The sequence below is a fragment of the Bufo bufo genome, chromosome 3 (genome assembly GCF_905171765.1).
Source record: "Bufo bufo chromosome 3, aBufBuf1.1, whole genome shotgun sequence".
In the NCBI taxonomy this organism is placed as follows: domain Eukaryota; kingdom Metazoa; phylum Chordata; class Amphibia; order Anura; family Bufonidae; genus Bufo; species Bufo bufo.
The window spans coordinates 328,704,897-328,724,928 of record NC_053391.1 but is presented as its reverse complement, the minus strand read 5'-3'; the positions used below and the strand labels follow the sequence as shown (position 1 = coordinate 328,724,928).

The 20,032-nt window shown below is 42.5% G+C and overlaps 1 protein-coding gene across 1 annotated transcript in view; it reads right to left on the bottom strand.

The window, feature by feature from the left end:
* Positions 1–20,032, bottom strand: part of LOC120995285 (protein argonaute-3) — a 144,880-nt gene that overhangs the window by 24,510 nt on the left and 100,338 nt on the right. The window contains exons 10-15 of the mRNA XM_040424385.1: positions 18,709–18,831; positions 5,522–5,655; positions 4,851–5,035; positions 3,560–3,719; positions 381–471; positions 77–271 (exon numbers count right to left, since the gene is read on the bottom strand). Coding sequence (XP_040280319.1) covers positions 77–271; positions 381–471; positions 3,560–3,719; positions 4,851–5,035; positions 5,522–5,655; positions 18,709–18,831 — 888 coding nt within the window. The remainder of the gene's footprint in view (positions 1–76; positions 272–380; positions 472–3,559; positions 3,720–4,850; positions 5,036–5,521; positions 5,656–18,708; positions 18,832–20,032) is intronic.

Genomic DNA, 20,032 nt, shown 5'->3' with positions numbered 1-20,032 from the left:
GGTTCATAGCAGCACAGCTTGGTGGTGATGTTCTTTTGGTTATTAGGTCAAAACCAAAAAGCACAGTTCAACTAACCTGTCTGAACTGTCCTTCTGAGACTCCATCACGATAAAAGATGATTCGTGTGGGTTTGAAGCGCGTAGACTTGTAGAACTGGATAAGAAGTTCTCTCACCATGGAAGCAAGGTCATGGATAATTTCCTGCCGAGGTCTCTGTACCCGTACTGTCGCACAGTATCGACTTGGGTGGGCATCCATACTGCCTACAACCTAATACACATATAGAGGGTTAAAAATCATAAATTTATCAAAATCTTATCAAATTTCTGTACGGTGTACAAAGTAGGAATATTGCAATTCACCATACTGGTGCACTTACAGCAGCAATTGAAGGTTTTTTGCCATCTCCAGCAGGTGGATGAGTAACATCTGCTCCTAAGAAAATGACTGGTTGTTGGAACACAGATGGCCTAAATAAAATGGAGAAACTTAACTTAGAATTACTTTAAGGAAGGAGAACAATTTCTACTTCATGCTTCCACTGGTCTTAGCCTTGTCAGGAGACCCTTCGCTCGCTAGGACCCCTCCACCCTGCCCTGCTCCATATCAAACTACATGACAAAAGAACGTGGTCTTATTTCAACACCAGTGTGAGGGTTTAGTCAGATTTTGTTGATTGCATACGCCATAGTAGTGCACCTATTCATGTAAATGTTTATTTCATATAGTCAATTACATCCACACATTTTGCTATCTGGTGTAGGATGTCTTTGTGGTCCATAAACTCCAAATTTGAATGTGCCTTGATTTTCATCTATAGGCAACATTTAGGTGCACCTGTGAGGCCTGCGTCATATTAGTCAGCCATGGGTGGGACTTACAGCTTCCTCCCATTGTATGTGTGGTTTCACACTGGAGGCCACTGGTAGCTGTTTGCTGTGAGTCGGACCTTACGCTCCTGTAATTCGCCCACTGGCCCCTGGTACTGCCCATACGGCACAGGTAGGTTAGCGTTAGGTCCCGTGCCACTTAAGATACCTTGACGGGGTGCACGGGCTCCAGTATGTCCTTAATACAGGGATATATTGGCCAAAGTCTCATTTTAACACCAGTGTGAGGGTTTAGTCAGATTTTGTTGATTGTATCCACCACAGTAGTGCACCTATTCTTGTAAATGCCTGCTCCATATCGACCTATAGTCAGATTTAGATGTGCTATGCAAGTGTATGGAAAAGCCAAGTTACAACTCTAGTAAGTATACTGGTATCCATGTTAGTTGCAACTCAGGTTCTGCAGAAAGCAATACAACAAAGGTATATCAGGTATATTTAAATATTAAACAATTCATGCACTTTACTGGGTACTTTTTTAATAATTCAAATCTAATATTTATTAAAGGAGTTATCCCATAAAAAATATTACTATGCAATGAAAAGGGCATTTCAAATTAAGTACTATTGCAATATAAATGCAATAAAAATATTGTTCTTTTACATTTTCCTCTCTGGCAGCTCCCCCTGCTGTAAGGTCTGACTCACAGCAAACAGCTCCACGTTACCTCCAGTGTGAAACCACACATACAATGGGAGGAGGCTGTGAGCCCCACCCAAGGCTGACTGATATGACGCAGGCCTCACAGGTGCACCAAATGTAGCCTGATGAAAATCAAGGCACATTCAAATTTGGAGTTTATACACCTCCAAGCATACATATACAAAGTACATGAGAAAATAACGTGGTCTTAAGAGGCATCCACCACAGTAGTGCACCTATTCGTGTAAAAGTTTATTTCATATAGTCAATTACATCCACACATTTTGTTATCTGGTGTAGGATGTTTTTGTGGCACTTGTGGTCCGCTGCGGGCATCCTCCATTGCATGCATTTTTTGCTGGGGATCGCCATTAGCAACGGACCACATGTGCAGGATTTGCTCCCCCTGGTATAGATGCATAACTGCATACGGGGTTGAGCATTTCCTGCTTTTTGAGACCATGTTATTTTGCCATGTAGTTTGCATAGTGATCTCATAGAGAAGGAGGTGAAGTAGTCCAGACACCTTTCATTCTTTCATCCAATGAAATTTGGAGGGTAGGGGGGGTCTTGGTGGTGGGAACATTGCATACTATAGTGCTATTTATTAATGGAATTGCAGGAATTGTGTGTGAGGGACTATTTTCTACGCAGGGGAAGAAGGGTTTACAAGCGCAGACTGCAGTGCACTCCTGGGAGATGCAGGGGCTAGACTGTCTCCTGGCAGAGCTGCTGCCACCCACAGAAGGTGAAGATACCAGAGATGCAAAAAGGCTAGTAAAGATTCTAAAAAAGCAGTGGTTTTGCATTGATATGGTTAAAATTATAGTGTGCATGGTCTCCAGATATTTTTATATATTTCTATCAATTCACAGGATAACCCTTTTAGGTAAGGCATCTGTCAGCAGATTTGTACCTATGAAACTGGCTGACCTGTTGCATGTGCGCTCGGCAGCTGAAGGCATCTGTGTTGGTCCTATGGTCATATGTATCCACATTGCTGAAACAAAAATATGTTTTAATATATGCAGATGTGGCTCTAGGAGCAACAAGGGCTTTGGCGTTAGACCTAGAGGCTCCGCTTTCTGCTGCACCGTATCAGCTTTAGCAGGACCAGGTGTGATGACCTTTTTACTGCCTGTCCCTGTCAATCAAAGTGCAGAGGGTGCAGCAACTGCAGAGAGAGCAGAGCCCCTAGGTGTAACGACAATGCCCCTGTTGCTTCTAGAGGCTCATTTGCATATATTAAAAGATAAAGATAAAAAAAATTCTCAGCAATGCAGGCACATATAAACATGGGACCAACACAGATGTCTTCAGCTGCCAAGCAGCAGGTCAGCTAGATTCATGGGTACTAATCTGCTGGCAGATGCCCTTTCACATAAGCATCACACATATAAAAATAAAATGTAAAAAAACCTCTTTTTACATATCTCCTAACACATAAAAGTAACCCTAAAGATACATACAACCCAATCTACCAAGCCCATCCAAGAGGAGGAGGAAGAAGAAAATAATTAAAAATACAAGTATTTTTTATTTTTTTTTACAGGGTTGAACACCAATTCCCAGTTATCCAGCTGTTGTAAAAAAGTGCTGTCTCATGACATAGGCTTTCAATAGGAATGGGCAGAATGCATGGACAAGTGAGGTCTGCCAAAGTGGGAGCCTCTGTTATTTAACTCTCCTTTTTGGCTCCTAGAGTGGGGAGCTCGAGCTGCATGTGACCAGGGGTTATATTCATGAGACAACCCCATTTAGCTGTTGGTGTGTCCACATTGCACAATGCCCACTGAAGACGATGACAACCTTTACAGTGCCATGCTGCTCTGGCATATAGAGGTGGATCCTGAGCTGGGACACTCCTTTATGATGCCCGTACCTCTAAATGGACAACCCAAGTTAAAGTGATTTCTGAGGACAGCAATTCAAAGCAAACCTATAATCACGAGTGTGAAATGTAGACAAATCTCAAAATAAGCCGAGCCAAAACAAGAAAATAAATTTATCCCACGGTGTTCTTACCGTTGATGTGGTACCAAGATATTGTTAATCCCTCCCAGTTTGACATTGATTTTTAGGCACAGATTTGAGAGAGTTTGAGGAGATGTTTTTATTACATTCTTCACTTGGACGCACTGTGTAGCCATTCCCAGTAATGTGTCTCCAACTCGCTTTACCTCAGCTAGAGGAAGAAAAAAGGCTATTACTGAAAGTAAGGAAATTAGAGGGCACATTGGGTTATACTAGCATTCAAAGGCAGCACTAAAGAAACTGAAAATACATTAAAAAAAAAATAAAGCAATTTTGAGTGAGTGGTCCTTTGTCCCCCTACTGAAAGCCTATGGAGGGAATTCATTATTCCCCCTACGCCATTTTTCTATGAAGAATGAAGTTTAGGAGTAAATGAAGAATGCAGTTTAGGAGCACAGACTGCCAGAAGACCTGCACCTCATCATAAATTAGGCACATCCTCCGGCAGCGCAGGGCATATCAGGACTGGCATACCACACACCAGTCCCCCTATATCAAATGGATTGTCCCACTGATCATCTATCTACAAGATGGGTGATAAATGTCTGATTACTTGTGGCTCCACCTAGAGGTAGAACATTCTTCCTCCACACTCAATAACTGTAGTGTGGAGGAGTTTCAATGGAGGTGCAGTCAAGCATACACCCTGCTTGTCCATTCAATGTCTATGGGACTGAGGAACAGCTGAGGTCAGTGCAATAGACTCCAAATGGACAGATAGCTTGCCTGGGACTTCTGCAACCATATATTTTCACCTGTTGCTCACAACTGATCCAGTATGGATAGACTAGGGTGACAGATTGCGGAAATGACCAACATTTTAAATATAGATGTAGCAGCCACAAAATTAACATTTGACAAAGTACAATAATAGCATAGTGCACCAAACAGCTGTGCAGTATATGTAGCACTGCAGTGCAGTATAAAAAGAATAAACACCTATACTCACCAATTCAACCCCCCCCCCCCCCCCCCCCCCCCCCAAGAGCTGAAGCCCTACCAATGGTGTCCTGCATCACATGGATCCAGATGTTATAGCCAATCACTGGCCTCAGCATTCACATGTGATAAATTACTTGCATCACCACTGAGGCCACTGATAGGCAACTGGTCACTTATGACCCTATTTTGGTCACTTATGACCTTTTTTTGCAATTCGACTTTTTCTTTCCTTTTTAATCCCAGACAACCTGTTTATAAGACACTGCCTTAATTTGCTTCAAAGTAGGTTTGAACGGTTTTAAAAAATAGTCTACAAGCTATGAAACAAAAAAAAGAATACCATATACTGGTGTTTTTCCTGGCAGTATAACGATAATAAGTTGGAGCCCAGAATATGTGTTTTTGAGGTGTCTGAACATCGGCTCCACACTGTCTGCCCCTTGTGCGTATTTACAGAAGCATGGTTGACCCTGGATGGGCATCCCAGCATCCTTTGAGATCTTCCTTAGCTGGTCAGTGAATCCTCTGCAGGGAACAAAATGAATGGGTGAATGATTAACGAACCCTCAAAGTGACTACAACCCTCATTCAACTGTCAGAATCAAATTCTCTACAGTTAGAGGCAAAGTAGTACTGGAAATACACCTACTGAAATGCCCATGATTAGCACTGAATTGTACTACAGAAGCTCTAACACTATTCCATGTGAGTGATGCGCCTTAAGCTTGAACTATGATTCCCTAAAATTCTGTCCAATTTCAAGAGATCTTAATATTTGTTAGCCTCTGCTCCAGACATAATAGGTCTCTACCTTCTATAGTAATCATAAAGCACTGGTGTAGTAGTGGTCAGCCTTAAAAATGTCATTACAAGCAATACAAGCATAAATAATGATATGGCTGAAAAAAAAATCTAAGTTCCATTTTTTCTATTACTTTACCGTAACCCTATTGAAAATGTACAATTAATTCCTATCTGTTACCTCTAAGCCCAGCCCATGAAATGCCTTACTTCAAGATTTCTTCTCTGCACTGCCTCTGCGTTGCAAAGCATGCGATGGCCCACATTTTGATCTCCACACCAGTGTGAAACTGTTTTCCCCGCATGTCCCAAACCCCATGGCTTGGAGTGGCTACTGTGCGATTCTTCACAGGAAAGATGGAAAGAAGAACATGTAAATCAGATGCATAATGTCACGACAAAGATACAGCCAACTTTATTTTACATTTCTAGATGCTTCAACACTTTGCAAGTCATGTAAATGCATGCTAACACTCCTCACAGTGTTCACAGAAACCAATTACAGTTATATAAGTAATGTGTACACGTCTTAGGGGGGTTGTCCCACAAACAAAACTTCAACAAGCATCTTGATCTAAATACTTTTGTAATTGCATATAAATAAAGATTTTGCCTAGCCAATGAGTTGTTCAATAAAATGTATCTGTATAGCGCCACCTGCTGTTTGTTCCTGTCCTTAAAGTGGCTGTCTCCCTTTTTTCCCCATCATATTATACACTGCTCGTATCCAAGGGTATGACCATGATAGAGAAGTGAATATCATTCAGTTTCCCTTACTCAGCTTCTGCTCAAAAGAACAGAAGAAAATGGCTTCCACAGACAAAATGGCTCCCATATCCGGCTACAGCTTCTGTTCACCTCAAGCAAGCAGCTTCAAGCAAACAAAGAAACAAAGACTAACGGCTTCACCCATCTGGAAAGGGAGGAGGGGAAGGGAACTTCCTCTCTGCAAACGGATGTGGCAGAAAATAGATATATGTATCTATGCAGTGCTTTGACCACCCAACATTCCCCCCACTTCTTTCTGTTCTATATTTGCTACCCTATATAATTGGCAAAAGTGGATAAAATCTATAAGACTGGCACTCAATATATGTGTATCACATGAAAAAAAAAAAAACACAATTTATTGGATATATACTCCTAAAAATAGACTAACATTATGTAGTATAAAATTAAGTGTGACACTGCGTGACTCTAATTGGATCCAATTGGGTCACACATAGGCTTCACAATTCATGCTTATGGTGAAAATGGGTACAAACATAATACTGAAAAATATATATATAAAAAATATATTAAAACGGTGCACCTGTAAAGGGATAAAGAGAGAGAGAAAAAATGGATCACGATAGATCTCTCCAAAATCGCATGTATAGTCCCTTAATTGGCTGTACAGAGAGGGAAATCCGAAGGCTGTAATAGAGAAGTCCTCCTCTAGATTCCAAGGATGTATTATTATAGACAGCAATGTATTCCTACAAATATGTCCAGGTATTCACCTTGGAAAGGTAATTGCTCCACAAGAACGCACAGTAAGACTGTGTTAATCCAGTCATGCAGAGATTCAATCCAAGAGACGTAGTACAAACTCTATTATCAGAACTGTCTTGGTCAGTTGTATAACTAGTGGTTAGGTAAAGATAGTACTTAATGTTTTACCGGTAACGTCTCGAAGCCGGTGACTGTTGGTTCCGTACCACAGCTACTACTCACCGCAATATGCGTCTCTACGATAACCCGCCGGCGTCCTCGCTTGCCACTAGCTGTCACTTGGTTTCGGCCAAGGATCACGAGAAGGGACTTTCAGTTACCGTCTTTGAATTGAAGGTAGAACAATCCTGGGGATGTAGGACTTTGGAGCTCTCCAATTTTATTTAGTCAGTCCATCCAAAGATATTGGTCGATATTTCCAGTAAGTGAAGATGCGGGGGTGAATCATGCGATTTTGGAGAGATCTATCGTGATCCATTTTTTTCTCTCTCTTTATCTCTTTACAGGTGCACCGTTTTAATATATTTTTTAAATATATATTTTTCAGTATTATGTTTGTACCCATTTTCACCATAAGCATGAATTGTGAAGCCTATGTGTGACCCAATTGGATCCAATTAGAGTCACGCAGTGTCACACTTAATTTTATACTACATAATGTTAGTCTATTTTTAGGAGTATATATCCAATAAATTGTGTTTTTTTTTTCATGTGATACACATATATTGAGTGCCAGTCTTATATATTTTATCCACTTTTGCCAATTATCCTCTGATTGGGTGATCAGTTCAAGACTAGAGCACCTATTCCATACTGAAAAGGTAGTGAGCTATTCACGCCAATCATATTTATTTTAACAACTACCCTATATAATGTCAGCTGTTCCGCAATAAAGTTGAGAAGTTACTTTGACCATACCTGAGTCAGTGTGATTTCATCTGTGCATGCACATATACCGTAAATACCATTTTAATTTGGAGCAACAGAGCAAATCCTAATTGCCCTGTTTAGGGGTGACTTTAACATGTTGGCGCCCAACATGGGGCCATAAAGAATGTAATATCAGCCTCCCGTAACACCGGTAGCCGACCTAAAACAACCCCAGGAATTTGACAAAAAATGCACTGGAGGAGGGGAACCGCGGTCCCAAAAAGAAGGTAAGAAAACTTGTTGATCTTGCCTGCCTCTAAGTTGCATTGTTTCCGTCACATGGCTGGGGTTGTCTGCTGGACGATGTTACATCTTGGTTGACTCGGCTGATGTTGAAATTTCTGGCTCATAGAACCTCGGTATGAGAAGTGAGGAGAGGATTGCTCTGTTGTGAAATTATATGTAACATTGTGTAGTGTACTCCTCCTGACTTGAGAACACGATAACATAACTTCCTGGTAAGAACGGGGAATGCTGACCTGGCAGACCAGACGTGGTGAGCCAGTCAGGCACTGAGAGATAGGATCACTAAGAAAGATCTGCTGATCTGATATCAGAGAGAGGTGCGGAAGAACCCTGTGTTACAGAGGTAGAAAATATCCGCCTGATTTGGTATTGGAAGGAGGTGCGGAGTATAGTGGATCCAGGACTTGGCAGACCAGACATGGAAAGCCAGTCTTGAACACGGTCTCATCAGAGAAAGGTAGACTCGTTTCTCAGTCAGAGGGAGGGGGACGCCATGTGAGTCTGTTTTGTTTAGTTTGTCTGAACAATAGTGATATGGGACAGTCTCAGTCTTTGCAAGGCAGTGAATATACCACCCCCAATTAGTAGCCCGTGAAAAAGGAAACAAGTATGTGAAGAATTACAAGAGGTTAATGCAAATGGGGAACTAAATGTTGAACTGTGGAAACGTGTTTTGAGACAGTGTAAAGGAAAGTTGATTGAAGAAGGATTATTGAGTGCTGCACATGCTTGGCAGCGGACTGCAAATCGATTAAGGGCTACGGGGAGAGGGGGGGGAGATGGGATGAAGATCAGAAAGTGTATCTGTACACGGTGAGGGAGGAGGGGGAGCCTCCCCCCTACAATGTCGCAGATAAATCTGTCCTGGCTGTCCAAAGCCTTCATAGGCCACCACCCACCATAGAAATGGAGGGGGAGGGGACCAGGGGATGGACCTGTACAGTCAGTGGACAAGAAAACCCTGACTCCAGTGATACTTGTCTTGCTTGTGGTGCCCTCTGACCCCACCCCCTCAGAAGCGGGAGGACCTCTGTGACTATGCAGCCCTGACGCGTAGATACTCACACCCCAGTACAAACGGTCCTCAGCCCTGCCCAGCCCCCATCACAAAGTGGCGAACAGACCACTCAGAGTTTCCCCAACCCTCCTCTGATAACATTTGAGGAGACAACACAGCCCTGTGAGAACTCAGTCAGTCAGACTGCAGGGAAAATGCTACAGCCCATAACCCCCCTGTATCCTGTGTTAAATCTGGACGGCACCTATTACGTGCCAGGGGGGCTGGTCACCCACACCTTCTACAGACTCAACCCCCTCCTGAGTCACAGCATAAAGAAGCAGAAGGAGAGGGTGGAGAAGCTGAGAGAGCACGAAATGCAGAGTGGGAGAGAGAGAGGGAGAGAGATAGAATGATGGACAGGTTAGCTGGACAAGTAGATCTCCTGGCTAGACAAATCCAGACTCCCAAGCCTCCCCCTGAAATGAATCAGCAGGGGAGATATGTGACTTAACCTTACGCAAGCCACTAAACTGGTGAACTCACTCCCCGACCCTGAGCAACATCCCATGCCTTTTTATAGGGCATTAGAACAAATCAGAAAAACACACTCTGCCACATGGAGAGACTTATCCGGACTTACTCAAATTAAGGCAGGGGATTCCTTTTGGCCAACCATGGCTAAGGATCTACCAGCCCCAAACCATGGGGATAACGAATACCAGAAAACATACCAATCTGGAGGACACTTCTGTGAATTATTACCAGAATTTAGAGCAGCCCTGCAGATGGCACAGAATACAGATACCACTGACACCATCAGTCATCCCATCCCTCTTGAAATACTGAAGGCAATCCTGGATACCCTTTGGTCCTCCGGTCCGCAAGATATAGGGGGACTAAGGGTCCAGCCTGTGATGGTAGTCCTTAAGCCTGGGGCAGTTGTCCCACGAAAACCACAATACCCTGTGTCCGTGGCTCAAATGGATGCAGTAACTAAACAGATCCAAGTCTTCCTAAAAGGTGGAAGCCATAGTTCCTACCACCAGCCCGTGCAATACACCCCTTTTCCCAATGAAAAAGGGCAAGAAAGGTCAGCCCGACACCTACAGGATGGTACATGATTTACTGGTTGTCAATGAGGTCACTGTCTTGGAAACACCAATTGTCCCAAACCCCCACACCCTTCTGTCAGCCGCACCTCCTGAGGCGGCTACCAGTTTCACAATCATAAATCTTGCAAATGCCTTCTTCTCTGTCCCACTGCATCCTGACTGCCAGTATCCATTTGCCTTCACACATGCAGGATCCCAGTACACCTGGACTGTGATGCCCCAGGGAGCCCAAAATAGTCCCTCCCAGTTTAGCAAAGCCATGTCTTCCATCCTGGATGAGTGGCGACAAGGCCAAGGATCTATAGTCCTCCTACAATATGTGGATGACCTCTTAGTATGCGCTGACACCCCTCACCTTTGCTCTGAAGCTTCATTGTCTCTACTTCTCTTCCTAGCACAACAAGGGTGAAAAGTTAGCCTGGACAAAGTCCAGTGGTGCAGAAACAAAGTTATTTTTCTCGTACATTGCCTCAGCCTGGGGGCAAAACACCTGACTGAAGAAAGGAAAAAGGCTATTTTAGACATTCCTCAGCCTACAACCCCTAAACAACTTCAGGCCTTTCTGGGTCTTATCTCTTACTGTAGACCATCGATATTGATGCCCCAATATTAATGCAACCTCTGTATGACTGCATCTCACGCTCACCGTTCTACCTTTCAGAAGAGGCACAGGGATGTTTCAAACAGTTTCAACTCGCAGCTGCCTCCTCTCATGCATTGGGCCTACCCAATTATGACATCCCCTTTCGATTATACGTCATGGAAAGACTGGGCGACGCCACAGGAGTACTCACACGACAACATGGAGGCCGAAATTGCCCATTAGGGTATTACTCCACCCGGCTGGATGCGGTAGCGAGAGGCACTCCTATCTGCATACGGGCCATCCATGTTTGTCATCTCCTGCTGGACAAAACCTCTGATGTGGTGCTGGGACGCCCCTTACAAAACCTGGCCCCACATGATATTTCAGCCATTCTACAACAAACACAGCCAAAACACCTCTCGGCTGCCCGACACCTTAGAATGCAGTGTTCATTACTTCTACCTGATTCTATCACCATTTCTAGATATCATGTGTTGAACCCCGCCTCCCTCCTTCCTTTCCCTTAAGGGGGGATATACACACAGAGGTTCACTGACGAAGTCTACTCTGACGATTAATTTTACTCTGGGGACACACACGACTGTTTAGAACTCATTAAGCAGGAAACTGAGCCCCTACCAAACATTGAAGAAACGCCACTAGCCTCCCCCAGATGTTACTCTCTTTGTGGATGGGACCAGGTATGCTGATGAACAAGGCAGATACCATACTGGCTATGCTGTAACCTCTCCTAGTGCTGTGCTATAGACCCAACCACTCCCACCTGACAAATCAGCACAAGAAGCTAAACTCAAAGCACAAGAAGCTAAACTCATTGCACTAACTGAGGCATGTAAGATTGCAGAGGGGATGACGGCCAACATCTACACAGATTCCCAGTATGCTTTTGGAGTTGCCCATGATTTTGGACATATATGGAAAAAGTAGAAACTTCATTAAAGCAAATGGAACTCCAATAAAAAATGCCAAAGCTATACAAAGACTAATGGAAGCTCTTGCCTTTCCAACTAAGGCTGCAATACTTAAAGTTAAGGCGCATTCCAAAATGGATACTCCAGAGACCCAAGGAAATGCTAAAGCGATAAGTCTGCCAAGGAAGCAGCGATAAGTGACAGAAAGAGACAGCAATCATGACATCAGTACCCCCAAGGGTGGAAAGAGGAAGAGCGTGTATACCCAAAAGTCTTTTTCTCACAAAAAAAATCCTTGAAGACAGACAGATAGCAGCATCTGACGAGGAAATTGAAACGTGGGCCCAGAAGAAGATAGCAGATGATCGTTCCTCCAGATTCTATGTCTGCTCAGAAGTCTTTACCCTTCTGTAGTTTGTTGGGCTCATGGACCCACTCACCTAGGAAAATCAGCCATGAATGATTTTATCTCTTCGATATGGTTGGCCCCAGCCATCTTCACGTTCACCACCCAGTATGTCTACAACTACATGGTGTGTGCCAAGTGTAACCCAGGAAAACTAGAAAAGGTCCCCATGAAGTGCCTAACAAAACCCTTGTATCCTTTCCAAATGATTCAGATTGACCACATACAAAATGCCCCCTGCCTAGGGATTTCAATACGCATTAGTGGTCATAGACATGTTCTCTGGATGGCCTGAAGCCTACCTCGTGAAGAATCAGACTGCAAAAACAAATGTAAAAAGGTTATTAAACAAAGTGGTCTGCAGATTTGGGGTATCTAAGGTGATAGAAAGTGATCAAGGAGCTGCGTTCACATCTGATTATAGCACAAGAAATCTGGAAGGCACTAGGGACCCACTTGGCTTTTCACACCCCCTACAGACCACAAAGCAGCGGAAAAGTTGAAAGAATGAATGGCACTCTCAAGTTGAAGATGTTGAAGATGGCACAGGAAACTAGAAGACCCTAGCCTGAGACTCCTCCCATTGACCTTTCTAGTGTCAGACAAACCCCTAGGGGAGAAGAAAAACTGTCTCCTTTTGAGATATTGTTTGGCAGTGCACCCAAGTTAGGACAATATTTCCCCCAGAAACTTGCACTGCAACATGACTGCATGACAGATGATGTGACTGCTTTATGTAAACACTTGACTGATCTACATTTTCAAGTGTTTTCTTCCCTTCCAGATCCCAGCCAAATCCCTGAAAGCCACTCACTCCAGCCAGGAGATTGGGTATTCGTGAAAAAACACATTCGAAAGACACTAGAACCAAGATTTGAGGGGCCTTATCAAGTCCTGCTTACCACAGCCACGTCAGTCACGTTAGAAGGGAAAAAGAAATGGATCCACGCTTTACATTGCAAGAAAATACGAGATCCCGATTCCCTCCAAGAAAAAGGATATCCTTTTTAATTCTCTTGCATCTTTTGGGTTTGGGGAAGTGTGCTTATGATCATTGTGTTATAGATGATGGTACGTACCGTTTGATGTATCAGGGCAAGTGCTCTAAGTAGTACCCCAACCCAGAAAGAGAGGCTTTTATCTTCTGTGTAAACCTAACACAAGCCCTTTAGGTCTATGATTTTGATTTCTGTGACGTATCCGACTGCAGATACTATGATTTTTACATGTGGGATTTTAAATTACATCAATATTATGTTTGTGGCGCTGACATTTGGGAGGATTACTGTTCTTACTGGTCCAAAGTGTTAACCAATACTGGTAATGATTGGGGATACAGACCAGACAAAGGGCTTAACAGTAAAGAAAGTCAGAGAAAGACCCTGTTGAAAAGAATGCATCTGAGTAATAGAAATATTGACAAGATATTCCTTGCCAACACATGCATTGGATATCCAAACGTCCACACGTGCAAGGGCCCGAAGGGATGTTATCCTCTCACACTTATAATACAGAATCCCCAGAAAACAGATTTGGGAATCTATGTCCTGAGAAGATACCCAGCACATTTTTATGCACCATGGGGGCTATTTCATTTAAAGGACATAGCTTATAGACCAATCGAGTCAGCCATGACTCCTGCAGCCCAATCCACTTCTGCCCGCTCCAAAAACAGTGAAGCCCCAGCCCCATACACTTTTGAGGAAACTCTAGCCACAGAAACTGGGTTCACTGATCGTAATGTGTGGCTATATTGGGTGAGATATATGACAGCCCAGGCAAATAGAAGTGGATGCATTACCTGTGCATCAGCTCGACCACACCTGGGGACAGTGCCCCTTAACCTCCCTGCCGATCACTATAACTGTTTTCTCAGTCTTTATGCAAACTCCACTTCAGATGAGACGCAGTGTGAAATGTGGAAAAGGCAGTACCCTCTTTTGCATTAAAGCCCTGCCCTCGGAACTGGTGTGACCATATACAAGGGAAATTACACTTGCTTCGAGAGAGAGCATGAAGAAGGGATGAAGCAGATGGGAATTTTCCCTGAGGGTTATTGCTCAACCACTGTTAATACCACGGGTCGGGAATACCAGGGGTACTTAATTAACCAGAACCAATCTCTGGGAGACATTGTCTGGCTTTGTGCAAATATGAAACTGAGGCCAAAAATAGAGGTAGACTGGTCCGGCCAATGTGCCCTAGCCATAATCCTCATGCCTTTCCATATTTTTGATATCCCTGACTGGGGAAAGGCCTTATAGAATATTAGGAACCCTTCAACCGTTTCAGTGGTCCCTGGGAGCATAAGAAGGGTCAAGAGAGAAGAGGCTCCACAAGGAAGTCTACATAGACGCCATAGGAGTCCCCAGGGGGGTCCCTAATGAATATAAGGCCAGGCATTCAATTGCTTTTGGCTTTGAGAGCATAATTCCCATAGTGTACATAAATAAGAACACTAACTGGATAAATTACCTCTACTATAATCAACAACGGTTTGTTAACTATACAAGTGATGCACTTAAAGGGATAATAGAACAATTGGGCCCCACCAGTACCATGGCGTTTCAAAATAGAATGGCTCTCGATATGCTCCTAGCTGAGAAAGGAGGGGTTTGAAAAATTATAGGGGAATCCTGCTGTACAGTCATTCCTGACAACTTAGGACCAAATGGTCGAGTGATGAATGCACTAAAAGGTCTTACCTCACTATCTGAAGAACTCAAAAGGAACTCCGGGGTGGGAAACACTTGGACAGAATGGTTAGAGAGCTGGTTCAAAAATTGGAAACAAATGCTGTTACAGATAGCCATCGTCATAATCAATGTTGATATTGCTTGCTTTAATTATCTGTTGTATCATCCCCTGCATTAGGAATCTCTTAAGTAAAGCCTTAGACAAAACTGTTCCTGAAATGATAATGGGAAACTTGTACGATGATATTGATCAAGAAAAACAAGAGACTTTACTGTCTACGCCCCCCCTTCATACCAATACACACAAGGCCAGGGATAGATCATCTAACTTCCCTATGCCAAACCCAGTGTCATGGGAGGCTATTCGCAAGGAATAGGTTGTTATGGAAGCTGGTGAAGAGGATGCAGGGCATATGGGATAGGTGGATAGGATTTTAGGGAAAGAATGAGATTCAAGGGGGGTCTGATAGAGAAGTGAATATCATTCAGTTTCCCTTACTCAGCTTCTGCTCAAAAGAACAGAAGAAAATGGCTTCAACAGACAAAATGGCTCCCATATCCGGCTACAGCTTCTGTTCACTTCAAGCAAACAAAGAAACAAAGACTATCGGCTTCACCCATCTGCAAAGGGTTTGGGGGGGGGGGGGGGTTTCCTCTCTGCACACGGATGTGTTCTATACTTGCTACCCTATATAATGTCAGCTGTTCCGCAATAAAGTTGAGAAGTTACTTTAACCATACCTGAGTCAGTGTGATTTCTTCTGTGCATGCACATATACCGGAAATACCATTTTAATTTGGAGCAACAGAGCAAATCCTAATTGCCCTGTTTAGGGGTGACTTTAACAACTACTCTGCAATCCAGCAGCGGTGGCCGTGCTTGCACATAATAGGAAAAAGTGCCAGCCTATGCGCACTCCCTCAGTCCCAGCCACCATAGAGGTCGTCACTTTTTCCTGTAGTGTGGAAGCACGGCCACCACTGCTGGATTAGAGTGTGGTCGTAACCCCTGGATATGAGCAGTGCATAATGTGATGAAAAAATGAATCAAGCCAGAAAAGGAGGAAATATGGACAATTACAATACATTAGTAGGTGTCTTGTATTAACTGTCTATATGATAAGTGTAATTTTCTGAAGTGAGACAACCCCTTTATTTCTAAGTCCACCTTAGTAACATCGCGGAGGTGGAAGCACATACTCCGTTCCATGCTTCAACTGCCACCAGTCATATCTGTTAGAAGCTGTGAAAGTTTTAAGGAGACAGCTGCAGCAACAAAGGACACACTCCCTGAACTGTATCTATTGTGAGAAGTTACAGCAACAAAGCACGTCCCCTGAGCTGTGATAGAGTTTCAGCAGAAAGGACATGCCCCCCTGAGCTACTGGCATGAAGTAAATCTAGCAGAGCAATAAATGGGAAGATCTCTGGTTCCATGTGAGTAAAGGGCTGGTTCTGACTTTGTTAGAAAGATATTGCTATGCACTACATGATGTACGATGTCATGGTTTTCATTTAGTTTTTTACATTAAAGGCTATGTACACCTTTACACAATTTTTTATAATTGCATTTTACTCATTTTTGGCTAAAAATCTTTTTTTTTCAATTGGCTTTTATTAAAAATATTGAGCCCTTCTGTCACAACAAGTTAACTGTTTTTCTAACTGTGTGACTGGTACTTTCACTTTCACTTTGTGGTCATCTAATAAACCTTATATCCAAACTACTGAGAGGTCATAAACACTTATTTAAGCCACATTCTTATCAGTAAGATTATAACTGAGGCTGAGCTATAATGAGTGTTTATAAGGTCAGAGGGCAGACACAAGGAGTCCGTCTGCTCCTGGTCTGACGGAAAAGACAGAAAATCCAAAAAGGTTGCTACTAGAGCATCTCAGATCTGTACAGAAAAAAAGATGCCATATTTTTAATAAAGACCAATTTAATGCAATACATTTTTTTTTTTAAATGCCCCCACAGGTGTACATCGCCTTCAACTCCAAAAATGTTTTTACTGTCATTTAAGATGTTCATAGAATAGTGCCCCATTGATTCACATGAAGTTTTATGACTATGGTCCCAATAATGTGACAGGTTCTTTGACTTGCTGAGTTAGCGATTTCCAATGACTGAAATTTCAGATCAGTACAAATGGGTTTAGCTGCTTTACATTTATAGAAGTACATCACTGTGACTTTTTAAGTGGAAAATCTTTATGAAATGAATAAACTAGCCTATATTGACTACTGGCATCCTTTCAGCAATATGTCCGCTGTGACTTCAGATTACACACAGTGTCAATATGGAGAAAAGGAGTAGTCTGAAACGTTTCCTGAATGGTGCTGATGACTATGATTAGTCACCAAAGTGTAAATGAATGGAGTCGGTGGGCAGAGCTGCTGACCTCCTCCATAAACATCAGCTCACCCTTTCCATTCTGAAGCCAACAGGCAGCCTTAGTGATTGTGTCCTTCTTGTTGATCAGTTAAATGCAATTTTGTGAAATCCATGTCACATCACATCAAATAAATTATACAGGCCCGACATCGTAATAAAAATCAGGACAGGACAGCACATGTTCAAGCCTTAAATTGCCACCTCAATTATGTGACATATCAGCTGCAGTGTAAAATAGCAAAAAAAAAAAAAAAGTATAAAAGTGGGTATTGGCTCCAAATGTTGAGCATGTGTTATCTGGAGCTAGGAATATACCAGCAATATTCACCAGAATCTCTTATTAAAAATTAACAAGATTTATTTAATTGTTCTGGAAAGTTTATTAGTTACAGGAATAATATAGGAAACGTTTTTGAATATAGTACCAGCTGTCAACTGTCCATGGTCCATCCTAAAGGTGTCATGATGAAAGTCACTGGCTTCTGAGTGACTGCCTTGTCTTTCTGTCACTTCTCCCATATATATATATATATATATATATATATATATATATATATATATATATATATAGATAGATAGAGAGAGAGAGAGAGAGAGAGAGAAGACTACAAATATAGGCTTGGCGTACCCATACAGTACTTCCACACCCCTTCTGTATTAATATAGAGGATATCAGCAAAATGTGGAATTAACCCTTTACATTAAACACCAGTTACCTTTTCGTACATCATATATTACATGTAAGCATGATAAAAGGTATTTATGTATAAAGCTTCTAAAAATGAAATATATGTTTAAAATGGACAAATATACTAATGCATATGTATTTCTATTGTCGTGCCGATTCCCTGTTTGACAATACACCACAGGGTCCCCGAAGTCCTTTTCCCACTGATGACTGATGACATGACCAAGAGTGATACCCCTTGCCATGTGACCACGCGGAGGAAAGGTGGGCGATCTGTGATGTCTCCCTAGAACAGGGGTCAGCAACCTTCGGCACTCCAGCTGTTGTGAGACTATAATTCCCAGCATGCTCCAGTCACTTTTACAGGAGCAGATCAAGTATGTAGTTTCACAACAGCTGCAGTGCCAGAGGTTACCTACACCTACTCAACCACTTATCCATCAAAGGCATCGCTGCATATGCCAGGATACGCATTCAGAGAATATGGACAAAAACTGTACATGAGGTTAGTGGTGGGCAGGAATACAGGGCAAAAGAAGCTTATCACGGGGCTCACAGCCCAGAAATTGAGCAAGCTGTCTCAAACCCAAAACTCAGACTGCAGCTACAGCATTATACCAAGGATTGGTGAGTAACGCAGAAATCTGTTTTTCTGCAGGCAAAGGATCTAGATGTTGGGGGTGTTTTAGTTTTTTTCTTTTTTTGTTTTTTTTTCTGCTCCCTGTATAACCCTAAGAATTTGAGAATATTTCCTTAAAAGCACTATAACTGAAAAGGTGAGCAAAAATATTAACACCAAACTGAAAGTGAACCATGCATTGCTAGATTTCAAATATTCTGTATAATAAATTACAAATCAGGGCTAGAAATTATTGGCAGAGAAAGATCTAATATCTGATGGTCACATACTCGCCCTCCATACTGTAACATCGGAGCTGGAAGTACTCTCCCCGTCACATGAGCCATTTCGTCCCGCACTTTAAATTGGAATTCTTGAACAAATGGATCAGCATCATAATTTGCACTTCTAACCTGGGTGATACAGTGAAAAATAATGAAAAAGCCATTATTGTTTACCAGTCATACACATACAGTCTGCCCTTTGTCAGAATTGAATGGGGTTCTCTGCTTCAGAGCCAATCCTCAAATCAGAAACCTAGTCTAAAACAACTTGTAATGTTTTATTTCCCCTGTAGTGTCAGTACGGATCAAATGATTAAGTGGATAACCTGCCATCCTTTTATCAGTTGTAGACCTAAAGCTGGCCATACACATTAGATGTTTATTGGCTGAATTCACTAACTATCTAATGTGCATGAGGGCCTCTCAACTCTCCCCGATTGTACGTCAGGAGGATAAGGATTGGGCAGTTAGATTTTAACTACCCAATCCTTTTGTTTTTGGGGGGATAAGCCACTGCTATAGGAGTCTGACAATGACTTTCTCCCTTCAGCCCATAATGAACACATAGCAAGCAGAGTGTGCATGTGTATGGGGGTGTTGAACATTCTGCGTGTGTGTGCGCGTGTGTAAGGGGTATACAGCCTTACAGTTACAAAAAGGGATGCTTGCAGAAAAGAATTCATTAAAATAAATGGCCTGTGATTTTCGGAGCAGTTTACATTTTTTTTAGGCTGCAAACAGTTTACTATAAATGACAGAGATACCTGGTACTACAACACATGACAAACCTAACTGTCCACAAAGTGTGGTTGCCCCCCCACAGCATACATATGAGGCTACTTTCACATTGGTGTTTTCAATTCTGCTATTGAGATCCATTATAGGATCTCAATAGCGGAAGAAAATGCTTCAGTTTTGTCCCCATTCATTGTCAATGGGGACAAAACTGAACTGAACGAAACGGAATGCACTAAAATGCGTTCCGTTCCGTTTGGTTGCGCTCCTATCACAGACAGAATAACAATGCAAGCATCGTTTTTCTGTCCGTGATGTGGTGAGGAGCAAGACGGATCCGTCCTGACACACAATGTAAGTCAATAGGGACGGATCCGTTTTCTATGACACAATAAGACACAATACAACAGAATCCGTTCATTAAGGATGCATGCGGTTGTATTATTTTAACGAAAGCGTTTTTGCAGATCCATGGTGGATCCGCAAAAAACGCTAGTGTGAAAGTAGCCTGAGATATGAGCAGATCCACAGATGACAGAAGCTAATAATTTAATAGGGTGGAGGATTTTGATGTAATGGATATGTCCAACTTTGT